The 14,024-nt window shown below is 37.1% G+C and overlaps 2 protein-coding genes across 2 annotated transcripts; both read left to right on the plus strand.

The window, feature by feature from the left end:
* Positions 1-925: 925 nt before the first annotated feature.
* Positions 926-3,721, plus strand: LOC104595986 (uncharacterized). The gene is made up of 3 exons (XM_010256944.3): positions 926-1,969; positions 2,556-3,098; positions 3,330-3,721. The coding sequence occupies exons 1-3, from the start codon at positions 1,046-1,048 to the stop codon at positions 3,429-3,431; spliced, it is 1,569 nt and encodes a 522-aa protein (XP_010255246.1). The 5' UTR covers positions 926-1,045; the 3' UTR covers positions 3,432-3,721.
* Positions 3,722-10,111: 6,390 nt separating this feature from the next.
* Positions 10,112-11,952, plus strand: LOC104595985 (receptor-like kinase). The gene has a single exon (XM_010256943.3). The coding sequence runs from the start codon at positions 10,271-10,273 to the stop codon at positions 11,672-11,674; it is 1,404 nt and encodes a 467-aa protein (XP_010255245.1). The 5' UTR covers positions 10,112-10,270; the 3' UTR covers positions 11,675-11,952.
* The last annotated feature ends 2,072 nt before the right edge of the window (positions 11,953-14,024 follow it).

A 14,024-nucleotide genomic window follows, 5' to 3' on the forward strand; every position in this document is an offset into this window, starting at 1 on the left:
GTTAATAAATCCTACCTATAATAAGAATTAAGATGTCGATAGAAACATACCCATGCCTAGTTTGATAAAACTGTATATTGACTATTTTTTGATTGTTTTTTACTTTTAATAAAAATTAAAAAATAGTATTATGAAAATTGAAATAAATAATTCAAGACTTATTTTTTCCAAAAAAATTAATAAAAACTAAAAATTATAAAAATAATACATTTCATCTACCTTAGATGATTTCTATATTTTGTTTTACACATAATTATATTTAAAAAATGAAAACATAGTTATTATTTGAAAAATAGAGTTATTATATAAAAATACTAAATAAATAAATTTTCCCAACTTTAATGGAAAACAGAAAATTATAATTATAAAAACTGAAATTAATAATTTAAGATTTAATTTCCTCAAAAAACTTAATTAAAAACTGAAAATTATAAATAATTTATTTTATCTACCTTAAATGATTTATTTGTTTTATTTTACAATTCTATGTAAAATAAAAGCATTATATGTTAAAAAAAAACATATTTATTATTTAAAAATAGTTTTTATTTAAATAAAACTACTAAATTAATAAATATTTTCAAAAATTAATAAAAATTGAAAATTATAATTATAAAAATTGAAATTAAAAGTGATAATTATTGTGTAATGTTTGAATATTCTAAAATTCCAGTATTATTTATTATAATATTTTTCTTCATATAATTTATTATTGAAGTACGCATTTTTATCTTATTCATAGATAATTGAGCTTTTTAATATTATTATTAATGTATTTATGTGAAAAGCATAATATATCTAAACGTTTTTATATATTATTTCGTTTTGTATCCATACATTTTGAAAACATATCCGCATCCGTATCCATATCTCTGACTTTCACCAGTCGAATTTTGACGGAGCAAAGTGACGCCCTTTTCAATTTAATGTTTAAACAGTAACCGAAGTCCTCGTTTTGATTTCTTGTACTGCTCTTTGTTATTCTGCTTTTTCGTCTCTGCTGCGACCCAGAAAAAGCCCAACCCTGACTGCCCAGCCATAGACAATGAAGGGGAACGGGACAGAGAAGCTGCTTTGGGATCATATGAGGAGCCCCTCCGGTAATCCCGTTTCCGTCTCCGCAGTTCCATCTCGAGTTCTCACAAAGCTCTTGGTCTTTCTCATTCTTGTGATCTCTGTGACCTACATTATTTACACTTTGAAGCTCGTTTCCACTTCTAGCCCTTGTCATCAACAAGGCTCCTTCAACTCCTACCATCTCTCGCCCTCATCTTCTTCTCGAACCTCCAACATTACAGTCGCCGCCGTGCAGGCGAGGCGCAATCGGACGGCTCAAGTTGTCCGACTAGAAGAGAATCGGAAAAGCCCCCAAGCAACAGGGCTCCATCAAATTGTGTTCGGCATTGCAGCTTCTGCAAGGTTATGGGAGCAGAGAAAGCATTACATCAAGGTATGGTGGAGACCCGATAAGATGCGGGGGATCGTATGGTTGGACAAGCCCGTAAAGACCCACAAGGATGAAGGGCTGCCTCCCTTGAAGATCTCAGACGAAACGTCCCAATTTCCTTACACGAACCGACAGGGTCACCGTTCAGCGATTCGGATCTCAAGGATCGTGTCCGAGACACTGAGATTGGGAATGAAGAACGTGAGGTGGTTCGTGATGGGAGATGATGATACGGTGTTCATCCCAGAGAATCTGGTTAGGGTTTTGTCGAAATACGACCATAATCAGTTCTACTACATCGGGAGCTTGTCGGAGAGCCATTTACAGAATATATACTTCTCTTACGGCATGGCCTACGGCGGGGGAGGATTCGCCATCAGCTACCCATTGGCCAAGGCGCTTGATAAAATGCAAGACAGGTGCATTCAGAGGTATCCAGGCTTGTACGGCTCCGATGATCGGATGCAAGCTTGCATGGCTGAGCTCGGTGTACCTCTCACGAAGGAGCTTGGCTTTCACCAGGTTTGTCCTCTTTTCTTTCTTTCCTTTCACCACGGTGGTCGGTGGATGAAAGAGCCACGTCGTGCATACGAAGAGAATCTTAAACTTTAGGTGATAACATGGATGACGTGGCTTTGTCATCCGTCGTTGGAAGGAGCATTCGCTACTTTCCATGCTGGTATGTGGGTTCTTCATTTGTTTTGAGGTTTTACTTCTGTTCAATATCGATCACTTCTGCCCTTTGTCTTCCGTCCCCTGCGGCACTCAGTCGGGCATCACTTTTGTGGGTTTATTCGCTAAATCGCTCGTAACAATGTTAATGTTGTATTACTATTATTTTCGGGCGATATGAACAAGTTGTTTGGTGGATTTATGTTTGACACTTGGTGTGCGATGCCAGTTGTACGCATTTAAAGGACGTTGTTCCTTAGCTGGAACCACAGCAGGGCCGTCGCCATTCACGGTGTAATTTGTTTTGGTCCTCGGTCTGGGGTGGCCTGATCTAGTAGGTCTGGTCTGGTCATTTTGACTTGTGATGCATCGGAATATGAGATAGATAGATAGTAATAACGGCCATTTGTGTGTGTTTGTATTCACTATTCATCAGTATGATGTGTATGGCAACTTATTTGGGCTCCTCGCGGCCCACCCCGTGACGCCTCTAGTATCGTTGCACCACATCGATGTAGTGGAGCCCATCTTCCCCAATGTAACCCGCGTCGAGGCCCTGCAACGGCTCATGGTGCCAAAGAAGCTCGACTCGGCGGGCCTCATGCAGCAATCCATCTGCTACGACAAGCCAAAGAGTTGGACCGTCTCTGTTTCTTGGGGCTTCGCCGTTCAGATAATCCGGGGAGTGTTGTCGCCCCGGGAGATGGAGATGCCTTCAAGAACTTTCCTCAATTGGTACAGAAGGGCTGATTACACTGCCTACGCCTTCAACACCCGCCCCGTGACCCGGAATCCTTGCCAAAAGCCTTTCGTCTTTTACCTCTCCACCGCAAGATACGATCCCGCCACAAAGCAGACCGTGAGCGAGTACCTTCGGCATCAAGTTCCACATCCAGCTTGCAGGTGGAAGATGCCTGATCCTGCAGGTGTTGAGAGCGTGGTGGTTTATAAGAGACCCGACCCCCATCTATGGGACAAGGTAAGCGGTTTCATTTAATTTTGCTGTCTACTTGTCTTCTTTCATCCACCATTCCTGCGGACATATGCATGGAATTTGGGATTTGGAAACTGGAAACCAATTTTTTGTTTACAGTAGACCGTAATTAACTAATTAAACAGTACTGGTACTGGTCAGCTCTGTTCGTCATATTAATTTCATGTAAATGCTGTTATGTGGTCTTTAATTTATATATTTCTGTTGAATGTGCAGTCTCCGAGGAGAAACTGTTGCAGGATCTTGCCTTCAGTGAAGAGTGAGAGCATGGTTATTGATGTGGGTGTATGCAGGGAAGGTGAGATAAGTGAAATATAGAAAGAAAAAAAAAAGGATAAAGAGCATAAAATAACCCTTCCTCTTCCTCCTCTTTCTCAATTTCTCAATGTTATTTGTTTATTTATTTTTATTAGAAAAAAATGAAATTATACGGGAATTACATGTTGTTGATAGATATATCAATCAATGAGCATAAAAATAAATGTCAAATTTCCTTCTTGGTGGATAATGTATTCTGAAGGCCTCGTTTGTTTGTTTACAGTGTATTTTCATTTATACTGATGCAAGAGCATAGGAGTGCAAATGATATTAGTTCAGATTCCGATTCATTTTTGTTTCACATTTTGCATTGTGCATTTTTCTCATACAAGCCTTTTTCATGCATTTGTACTCGTATAAATGAAATTGCATTGCAAACAAATGGAACGAATTATCAAGACTAAAGTGGCCCAACAAGTAGGCAGTACGCACTAGGCCAGTAGCTACCGTCCACAGTCTACACTCTACTGTCAGGACTCACAGCATTAATATGCCCCAATGAACGTATATGCAGAAATGCCAGAAATCATAAAATAAGTACTTATTGTAATAAGTATTTATTTTAAGTGTTGGGACCATGTGGATAATAAGTGCTTATTCTTGTTTGACAATTGACAAAAATGTCTAACATAGGTGCTCATTTTGAAAACAAACACTTGAAAAAAAAGCAAGAAATGGATGGTTTTTATTAAGTGCTTATTTAATAAGCATTTATTTCTTTTTGTCGACAAAACTATCCTCAAATATTTCTGTAATTTTCAAGGATTGCCCCTTCTTCAAAGGATGATAAAACTCTATTGCCTTTTCAATTCGATCATCCAGGAGCTGTGGCGACAATTATCTTAGTACTCTCACAGCTCTCACAGATGTAGGTGCATGAAACTCCATCATTTAACCCCATTTTCTTCGTATTATTTGCTTCAATTTCTTCATTTCTCTAAACCCTTTCCTTCTCCCATGCTATTTTTTGGATCATAGTGCCCTAATTTGCAATGGATTTTCAGATCTAGCACCTAATTGACAATAGCTAGTTAGTGGTGCCCTCTTCTTTTTGTATTGTTTTTCATCAAAATGTGTCAATATAATATTCAAAAAATGTCAAATATATGTTTTAATTAGTTAGGGTTATAATTGCCATTTCCACAAATATAAGTACTTATTGGAATAAACAGCTCACCAAATACTATAAGTTTATAACAAAAAATAAGTATAAATGGTTTGCAAAAAACCTCCCAAACACTAAGAAGTACTTAAAAATTAGTACTTAATTCATAAGTACTTATTCACCAAACATACCCTAAATTCTCCCAATGGTGCTTAGTCCAACTAAGTCTGGTCTGGCTTTATATAATTGGGTTCAGGTTCTAGGACACGATCCATATCATCCGGTTTGATTTGGGTGTATTAGAGTCGGCCATTTGTCTAAATTTGAATATTTTCCTACTAATATCTATTTTACTTGGAATGAAATGCTTGTTTTTAATTTACCTAGCAAAAATATCCAATTTTATTGTATTGATTTTTTTTTTGAGTTCTAAAGTATTAGAGTGCCAACTTTACTCGGATCCTGATCAATAAGGTAGTGATCAAGAGCTTTGCATCAAGATACATGATCAGATGGATGATGTCAATTAGCTTAGTTGGTATATATATATATATATATTTGGGGTCAAATCCTGCTGTGGTCAGGGTTGGAGTATAGGTACGGTTATAGGAAACAAGCTATCCTCGTTGTACAGTTGCAACAAATGCCGATTTGGAGATGTGCTTATATTCTTTTACAGTCATGCATTGAAAAAATTTCTGTACTTACATGTTTTATTTAATGGGAAGATATTTCGTCTATTCAATGTTTCCCCTGACCCCAACAATGACTAGTGCAATTTACCAAGTGTGGGGTTATGCACTTTTACGAGTGTTTACCTGCATTTTACCCCAATCAAACATTATGATTGACATGTCTATATAGTGTTTATGTGGTGGGTGCATGGCACAACACTACCAAACAATCCCCGACATTCGACAAATTAATGGCATCCCTCCTTTTGAGAAAAGCTCCTTGCTTTGTGAATGTTAATGGCCGCCTTGCATAATCACACACACATGATCGTATTATGCGCTCTCTCTCTCTCTCTGATTCTGATTTTAGGTCTGAGATCCCTTTTCTGTGCTGCCTCCGACCAAACGTCCTTGGGAGTCATTCTGCGGTCTTTCAAGTAAAGACCCCGCTGAGTACCGATCACCACCAATATATAAACTAATGAAAATTCATCAATATTCACAAGGGAGGTGTTCTGGTATTATACTCATCCATCATAGCCCTTGAGATTTGACCAATTACAAACCTGTGAGTTTTCATTGGTTAGTATAAGAAAGCCGTTGCCATATGAGAAAGAATTAGCATCTATCAAAATAATCCACTATTACCTACATTTTTTTTTAACTTTATTCCATCCCCATTCTTCTAAGTAATATGGATCTATCTCCCATAAAGACATTACAGTCGCACATCAAGAACATCTATCATACTTTTATGTTGTTATTCATGGAGTGCGACTATAGTGTCCTGTTATTAAAAGAACCGGACTCATTCAGAGTTCTATACAACACCAAGTCACCAAGATATTAATTGAGTGATACGTGCATTTGTCATTTGGATTGTGGTATGTACGTGAAATTGCACAAGTATCAACATTACAAATTCAACAAATCCAACAATATAGTATTAAGACCTCGTTTACTTTTCGGCAAGTTACTTATTCAGCACACTTACCCGGATAATTGCATTTACCCATATTCTTTTATTTTTCATGTAAATAAGGCAATGATCATTTTAGCCATAAAAAACCATTATTAAAAGAGTATTTTTGTCCCATTCAAGTGTTAGCAATTTTCACTTAACTGGATAAATGATATCTAGGAAAATAAACTTTTTCTGATCTCCACATAAATCTGAAAAAAAAAAAAAGATTCTTGGTGAGTGATTATACGAGAACACCCCCTCTCACTGGTCAGAAATCATTGGTCATTGCTGCAGGGATCCATTATCTCTACTTAGGCAAATGACTTGGCTTGGGCGAGGGAATCCCCACTGAACGACCCCATCTTTGTTTCCTAGTTTGTATCCCTTCCCTTCTCTAATAGCAGCATTGCATTTAAAGTTCGATTGCCTTTGGGATCACACCATGGTTGCCTATCAGTTTCAGTGACAACAAAAACCACGTAATGAACATATTGCAAGGTGTCTCAATGACTATGGGCCCCTTACCTGACAATAATGTTCTCGAAGATGACCATATCGGTGTTTTCCACGGGTGGTCATCCTAATCCCGTAGGGAAGACAGACATGCAATACCAAGAACAAGAAAAACAAGGTTAGCTTTTGATTTCTATTAGAAAAGGACTAATGCTTCTCTGAAGTTAAAATTGGTTTCTAGGTTGCAAAAATAAACACTTAGGTCTTAAACTCCCAATTGTAACCCTAGAGTATCTTGAACTCTCAAAAAATACATATTTAGGTCCCTCCATTAGTATTTCGTCAGTTAAACATTATATAATATCAAAAATACCCTTTTCATGTGTTTATAAGATCATTCTCATTTAATCGAACCTTTTTCCATGATGACGTTCTCATAGACAACAAATAATATATTCAAATTTTCTGATGATCTAACATTCTCTGGTAATGATTTTATTCCATAGAATAATCTAAAAAATACTTAAGAAATGTATTTTTGATATTATATAATGTTTAACTGAATTATTTATTTTTGAAAATTCAGACTAAGTGTTATATCACTACCCCCAAAGTATAAAATATCTATCTGTAATTTACACTAACAAAATAATATATTATAAATTTGTGATGTTAATGAAATGACCCAATAATTCACTTTTTTTATTAATCAAGAAAAAGGGACTACACAAAGCGGGGATAATGCGTCCCTACATAGCACTAAATTAAAACTCTAGGGATGGAGGAAATAGTTATATCGTTTGAGTGACCATGGTTAGTCAGTCAGTTCGCAGTAATGCTATCTTCTCGATATGTGTGGCAATATGCCTTACCTTCCATCCTCTTGATTAAAGACATGCAACTTCAATGATCTTGTCCATAGTTCACTTCAGTTGGTTACCCAGCATCCTTCCTTTTTAGGAGGTGCAGGTTCAAGCCCACAACAGTGCAACCTCTCAGTGAATAAAATTGGGGCCCAACTCCCAAGTATAAGCTTACCACTACTAACCCGGTAAGTGGGTCCGGTCTAACATGTGATGCCCTTCCCTACGGGGCCTGAATTAGTTTGAAAACAAATTATTATTTTTTTACAATGTGAACTGTTTTGATTATTGCTGGATTAAAGTATAAATCAAAACAGTAAAGTATATTGTTGAATTTTTTATTACAAAATATATTTTTATCTAGTTAATTTATATCATGTTTCATAAATTATATAATCTCTACATTACAAATTTCATTTTTGTATTAAAAAGTATTATTTATTGTTTTCTGATGTAGCGTGATTTGATTGTTCCCTCGTATTAGATGACTCGGATGTTGATTTGAAAGATTCCTTGTTCGGGTCGAGTTGGAAGTGGGTGAGCTGATGTATTTTGTAAGAGAGAATGTTAGAGTGTCCGAATTGTCTTTACTCGGGTTGGTAACGCGTTGTCGGGACAAATCAAGGGGCTCTCCTCACAGGTCACCGTTGATCTCTATAGCTCGACCAGCCTCTAAGATAGGTCATCGCTAGTTAGGGGACCTATCAGTTTGGCCCGACCGAGGTGGAGGTCGGTTTGGGTGAGGTGCCTCGGGCTAACTTTTCGAGCTTGTTCGCTTATCCTGGGTCGAGGTGTTACTTGAAGGCCACGTGTCACGAGGCTATTTGGATGACCAAATTACCCCTCATCACTTTCAAAAACATGTATTTTTTTGAAACAAAACGAACCTCTTTTTTCTTTGAAAAAAAAACAGTTTAAGAACATGTTTTTTTTTTTTGTTTTTTTGCTGATGTGGCAATTTACAAAGCACCCCTTAATGTTTGAAAGAAGGGTTCTACTATGATATGAAAAAGATATGATATCCCCAAAACAGTTTAAGAACCTTTTTTTTCTTTGAAAAAAAAACAGTTTAAGAACATGTTTTTTTTTTTTTTGCTGATGTGGCAATTTACAAAGCACCCCTTAATGTTTGAAAGAAGGGTTCTACTATGATATGAAAAAGATATGATATCCCAAAAACAATTGAGCAATAAACTGGAATCATAAATGTGGTAGCAAATAAGGTATTATTTATCAAAATTCATTGGTGGGTTTTGATTAGTCAAACTCTTTCCATACCATAATATCTTTCCCACATCATAGATTTTCCCTTGAGAAAAATATTATGGACAAATACTCAAATCTAATACATAATAATTAATATTTTATAAAACCTATATATCGTTTGCATATTTTTGAAACTTAAATTATATGAAAAAATATTTTATCGGATTTGTTACAAGTTGAAATAGGCTAAAAGTGCTAGAGATAGACAAAAAATAACATGGATAGAATCATAAATTAGTAAGAAATGTTTTAAAAATTGACCATCTTTTTTTCTTTTGGGTCATGTGTCACTTCTTGATCATCCGGGTTGAATGGGTCAAACCATGCCACATAAGCAAATTAATATATATATATGTAATATTATATACATTAATTTATGTTTAAATTATATTTTTATTTCACTTTTTATTTATTTTATTTGTAAAAAATGTTAAAAGTTGGAACTTGAGGCCAAAAACCTTTTGTTTTTGTAAAAATTTTGATTGAAAAACTACCCAAAATAAAATAAAAAAAACACTCCAATTAGACATTCAAGCTTCGAGGACAAGTTATAGCCTTTAAAAATTTGCATATGTATTTAATGTCAACCTCACTTTTTAAGATGAATCAATGGTTCAACCACCCTAATTGGATGGTTTTTAATCATATAAAAGGTTTTTGATCAAATTCCAAATTTTAGAGAAACCAAACCCAGAATGACGACTGAATACACAGTTCAACCATCAAATCAATGACGGGTTAAAAACACTTCTTTAAACATTAATAAATTAATAATAGAACACATGACATTAAAATTCATATAATCGACCCCATACAGCTGGAATAAGGCGTGAATGATAAGGGTGAAGATATCTATTATCATAGATTCTTATATAATTATATAATTCTTATTTGTATTTTTCACGGAGGTCATATCGTCTTAATATGAAAACTTATTTCTGAAAGGTCAATAATTTTGAGTCGGTTAAAAAATATAAAGTAAGTATAAGTAAAATTTCCATTACTTACCTTATGAAAGCTAAAATTTGCAACAGCTGCCTTCAAAACACAGTGCGACTGCTTGTGTCACAATAATCGGCTCGGATGATCCACTTAAAACAGGTTCAGGAGTGAGGATGAACCAACCAATTTCCAAGTTCCGTCCTTTGGACCACAGTGTAGATACTGGAGTTCCCCACAGTACATCGCAACCGTGTATTGGGGACATCTCCCATAAACAAATACGGGAGATGTTACCAATGCACGGTGAGATGTGCATGTCAGGCGTGAGAGTAGGGTGCTGATGTGATCTCATAGACACCGACGCGTTGAGCAACTTACGCGTAAAGGCCACCAAGGACGAATGACCCTACAGCTATAAGCTATTCTGCGTTTTACAGGTGAAACGCGGAGAGAAACCCCCTATTACTCAAATCTCATCAATTTCACAAGAACATGCGAGGCTAGAGAAACCCCAATTACTCTATTCTCCGATTGATCGCCCATCCAGACGCCGAATTCCTTCTCCGTTTCAAATGGCTGATCCTCCAAGCTTTTTTCTTTCCCGCCTTCTCTTCTTCTCCTTTCTGCAGCTTTCCATCTTCTTGAATTTCTCCTCCGCTTTCTCTCCCGTGGATAATTATCTCGTCGATTGTGGATCCACCGCTCAGACCACCGTCGACAATAGGCACTTCATCGGCGATTCGTCCAAGTCTGGAGAGGTATACCTGTCTGCAGGTCGAACGATCTCGCTCACAGATCAAAACCCATCTGTCGGTTCTTCGCCTCTTTACCACACGGCTAGGGTTTTCAGGAAACCCTCCACATACGAGTTCGAGATCAAGCAAAGGGGCACTCATTTGGTACGTCTCCATTTCCTTCCTTTCTCCTCGTCAAACTACAATCTCTCCGATGCTCGATTCCATGTTTCGGTTCACGAATTCTTGCTATTGAGAGATTTTGGCTGTCACGACAATAGCCCTGTTTTAAAAGAGTATTTCATCTGGGTTGATAGTAGCCAACTTGTCATCTCGTTTATACCTTCAAAAGAAGCTCCGCTTGCCTTTGTTAATGCAATCGAAGTCATTTCTGCGCCTGGGGATCTTATAGCAGACACCGCTCGACTCGTAAATTGTGAGGGAGTTGACAATTTTGATGGCCTGACAAAACAGGCAATGGAAACTGTTTACAGAGTCAACGTAGGAGGTCCCAAGGTTACGCCTTTTAACGATTCCTTCTGGAGAACTTGGATTCCTGATGATAGCTTCTTGAGATTGAGCGCCGCTTCCAAATCGATTTATTCCAGTGGCAGGATTAAGTACCAGCCGGGAGGGGCAAGTCGTGAAGTTGCACCAGACAGCGTTTACAATACTGCCCGTGTGATGGGTGATGCCAATGTCTCCAGTCCCAATTTTAACATTACATGGGATTTCCCTGTGTCTGTTGGTTATAAGTATCTCGTTCGGATGCATTTCTGTGATATCTACAGTATTTCTCTTTATCTGCTCTATTTCGATGTTTACGTCAATGGGCATTTAGCTTATAAAGATTTGGATCTCTCTTCCCTTACTGGAATGCTGGCTTCTCCTTACTATGCTGATTTTGTTGTTGATGCGGATGCCTCGGGAGTTGTGACCATAAGCATAGGCCCGTCCAGCCTAAGTAGTCCATCAACAACTAATGCCATCCTGAATGGGGTGGAGATCATGAAGATGAACAACTCAGCCGGTAGTCTTGATGGAGATTTCTCAGTGGGGTCTGTTTTGCAGAGTTGGCCACGAAGAAAAGTCGGTGTTCTGGTACCTTGTGTGGCTGCTATGAGCTTGTTGATAACTGCATTTCTGGTTATGTATAGGAGGATGACTGAACTCCAGGACTCTGTTGCATGGTCACCTTTGCCAGTTGATGTTCAGGAGGGCAAGCTGAACGGCAAGCGCTAGCCGTGATAAGGTAAAATGTAGAAATTCCGATGATACGTGAAACGTCTGGGATGTAGGAATGACTTTGTCTTTAAAGCTGAAAGAGTTGTATGTGAATGTAGACTATCTCCTCTTCGTGTAACTTGTATCAATAGAATTTACACTTTCTATCTTTTATTTGGTATTTTAATCATTGAGCTTTCCTGTTTAACGTTGAGTATTTATCACAGGAGCTCCTATATTGTAATGTATAGCAACTCATGAACTTGGAGTATGAATTGCCAATATTTCTTCAGTCAGTTATTGTAATTCTATTTAAAATTTCATATGCTTTTTTGCTTCCTTAATTTTGAAGCTGCTGATTTGAGTCGGGGTGGGGTCGGAGGAACTAAGTTTTCCTGTTAGCAGTAATTTGTTCCTTTTAAGAGTCAAAATTTCATTACCTGAATGTGTTTTTTCTTTCAAAGCTAACCTTTGTAACTTGACAACTCGCTTGAAATCCACATAAATGAAATTAATACTGGCTTTATTGATTGAAATATGCCAAGTAAATATCTTTAAAAGAGAACTGAAATGATGGTATGCTCATGCAGTGGGCGAGATTAATGACAATTCTTCCTCATGAGTTGTCTCTACCGTTGTGAGAATGTTCATTTGTGGTTAATCATGGGAACATGAGATCATGGTTCTCTAGTTTATCCATTGTTGGTTTTACTTCTGGACCTTGTGGCTGGAAGATCAAGTATACATGACAGGCAATGATGGAAAATCAAACTTAGACAATCCTTAACCCTTTTATGTCCAACAACATTTTTATCCCATAACTTGTATTGTACAATTTGAGAAACAATGCATTGGTTTATAGTCTACATTTTCTACCAACATGATACCATAACCAGTATGGTTTATTGGTTTGCATAAGCTACTTTTGTTTTCAAAGTGCTATGTAGCATAGCTGTTAAAAAGTATAGAAATGTGAAAGAAACACTACGTGCAAATGAAAAAGCTTCTAATATATATGAGATAAAAAAAAAATAGGCAATGTAATGAATTACCTCATATGTTAGCTTATAAAGCATGTAAAGGGGGGGTGGTTACATATATTATATATATTGACACCACTCAGGGGGATGTGTTTCAGAACTTATATGCCTTGTTATTGAAGTAGCTTTTGTTTTGTCTTAAAAAAATATATGAGGTAAAAGATAGAGATTTCTTTGTGTTTAAATGCATCTTTTGAATATACAGAATATGTACTCTTATTTAAATGTTTAACGCTTGTATCTATTTTAATATGGTTTAAGTATTTTCTTTTTTAATGAAGATATTATAAATATTTGAGTTTTCCATTGCATAATAATTTTAGAGGAAAATCTATAAAATGGTAATACATCTTTAGCTACCAAACTTGACTGTATCTTTTATTTTTTTGGAAATGGTTTTAGTCAATTGAAGTTCTTTTTAACTTGATTGAGCGATAGCCTTCTCATTGACTTCAATTCCTTTAGTCCCGCTATGTGGACGCTGTTAGCATTCAATCGGTGTGTATTGAATGTTGATACTTGAAAAGTATTGTTTCCTGGTGAAAATGCTGTATTTGAGCTTGTAGGCAACAACATTTGGCTGATTTTCGGAGGCTTGAAGCATCTAAAGTATTTGAAGAAAACTATTCCATGCGACTATGCATACCTGAGCAAGGCTAGATTTAAGGATGCTTCTCTTTGCCCTTACATATAATTGCTCCCTAACCAGTCTCTTCCTTGGCTGACATACTCTCAGACGGGCACTTAAGAGCACTTCCGTTAAGCTATTCAAAGAGTCCGAAGCAGACAGCAGCCCTTCAAATGACTGAAAGCCAGCCGATTTCAGCCTCCAGAGTCCATGTGGGGCCCATAAAAGGGCCATAAGCCGCTGTGCTTCAGCCCTCCCAAACTAGCTTGCAAGTTGCAATGTGGTTACTGGTTGGTGGGTCGAGTCACTTGTTGATTCAATCTCAGCATTCACTTGGTTTGTTTGGATATCTAATAGCAACCGCTCTAAATATGTCGCCATGTATGGCATGCCAGGCTGCCAGCATCTACTAAACCACGTAGATCCAATTCCTGCTTGCTCATAAGTCACAACTGTGCTTTCTAATTCTAACTTGCCATTATTAACCAAGTTAATATTGGTTTCCCTTCAAAGTGGAGATTGAAGGTGATTGCAGCCAGATTACGCTGAGCTTAAATTGAAAAAGATTCCCTGAAGAAGGATATTGTTTTTGTTCTCCAGGTCAGGCCGCTCTAAATACGCAAGTTATCTTTTCGCAGGTCAAGCTGGAAGGAAACCAAGCAGCCCATGTTGCTGCCCAAAATGGTCTTCTTGAAGAAGG

Source organism: Nelumbo nucifera, chromosome 1, assembly GCF_055504915.1.
Source record: "Nelumbo nucifera cultivar China Antique chromosome 1, China Antique-T2T, whole genome shotgun sequence".
Lineage (NCBI taxonomy): Eukaryota > Viridiplantae > Streptophyta > Magnoliopsida > Proteales > Nelumbonaceae > Nelumbo > Nelumbo nucifera.

Coding starts and splice junctions, on each gene's coding strand:
- LOC104595986 (XM_010256944.3), top strand. CDS start 1,046: ATGAAGGGGAACGGGACAGAGAAGCTGCTTTGGGATCATATGAGGAGC. Junction 1,970..2,555: donor AGGAGCTTGGCTTTCACCAG/GTTTGTCCTCTT, acceptor ACTATTCATCAG/TATGATGTGTATGGCAACTT. Junction 3,099..3,329: donor ACCCCCATCTATGGGACAAG/GTAAGCGGTTTC, acceptor TTGAATGTGCAG/TCTCCGAGGAGAAACTGTTG.
- LOC104595985 (XM_010256943.3), top strand. CDS start 10,271: ATGGCTGATCCTCCAAGCTTTTTTCTTTCCCGCCTTCTCTTCTTCTCC.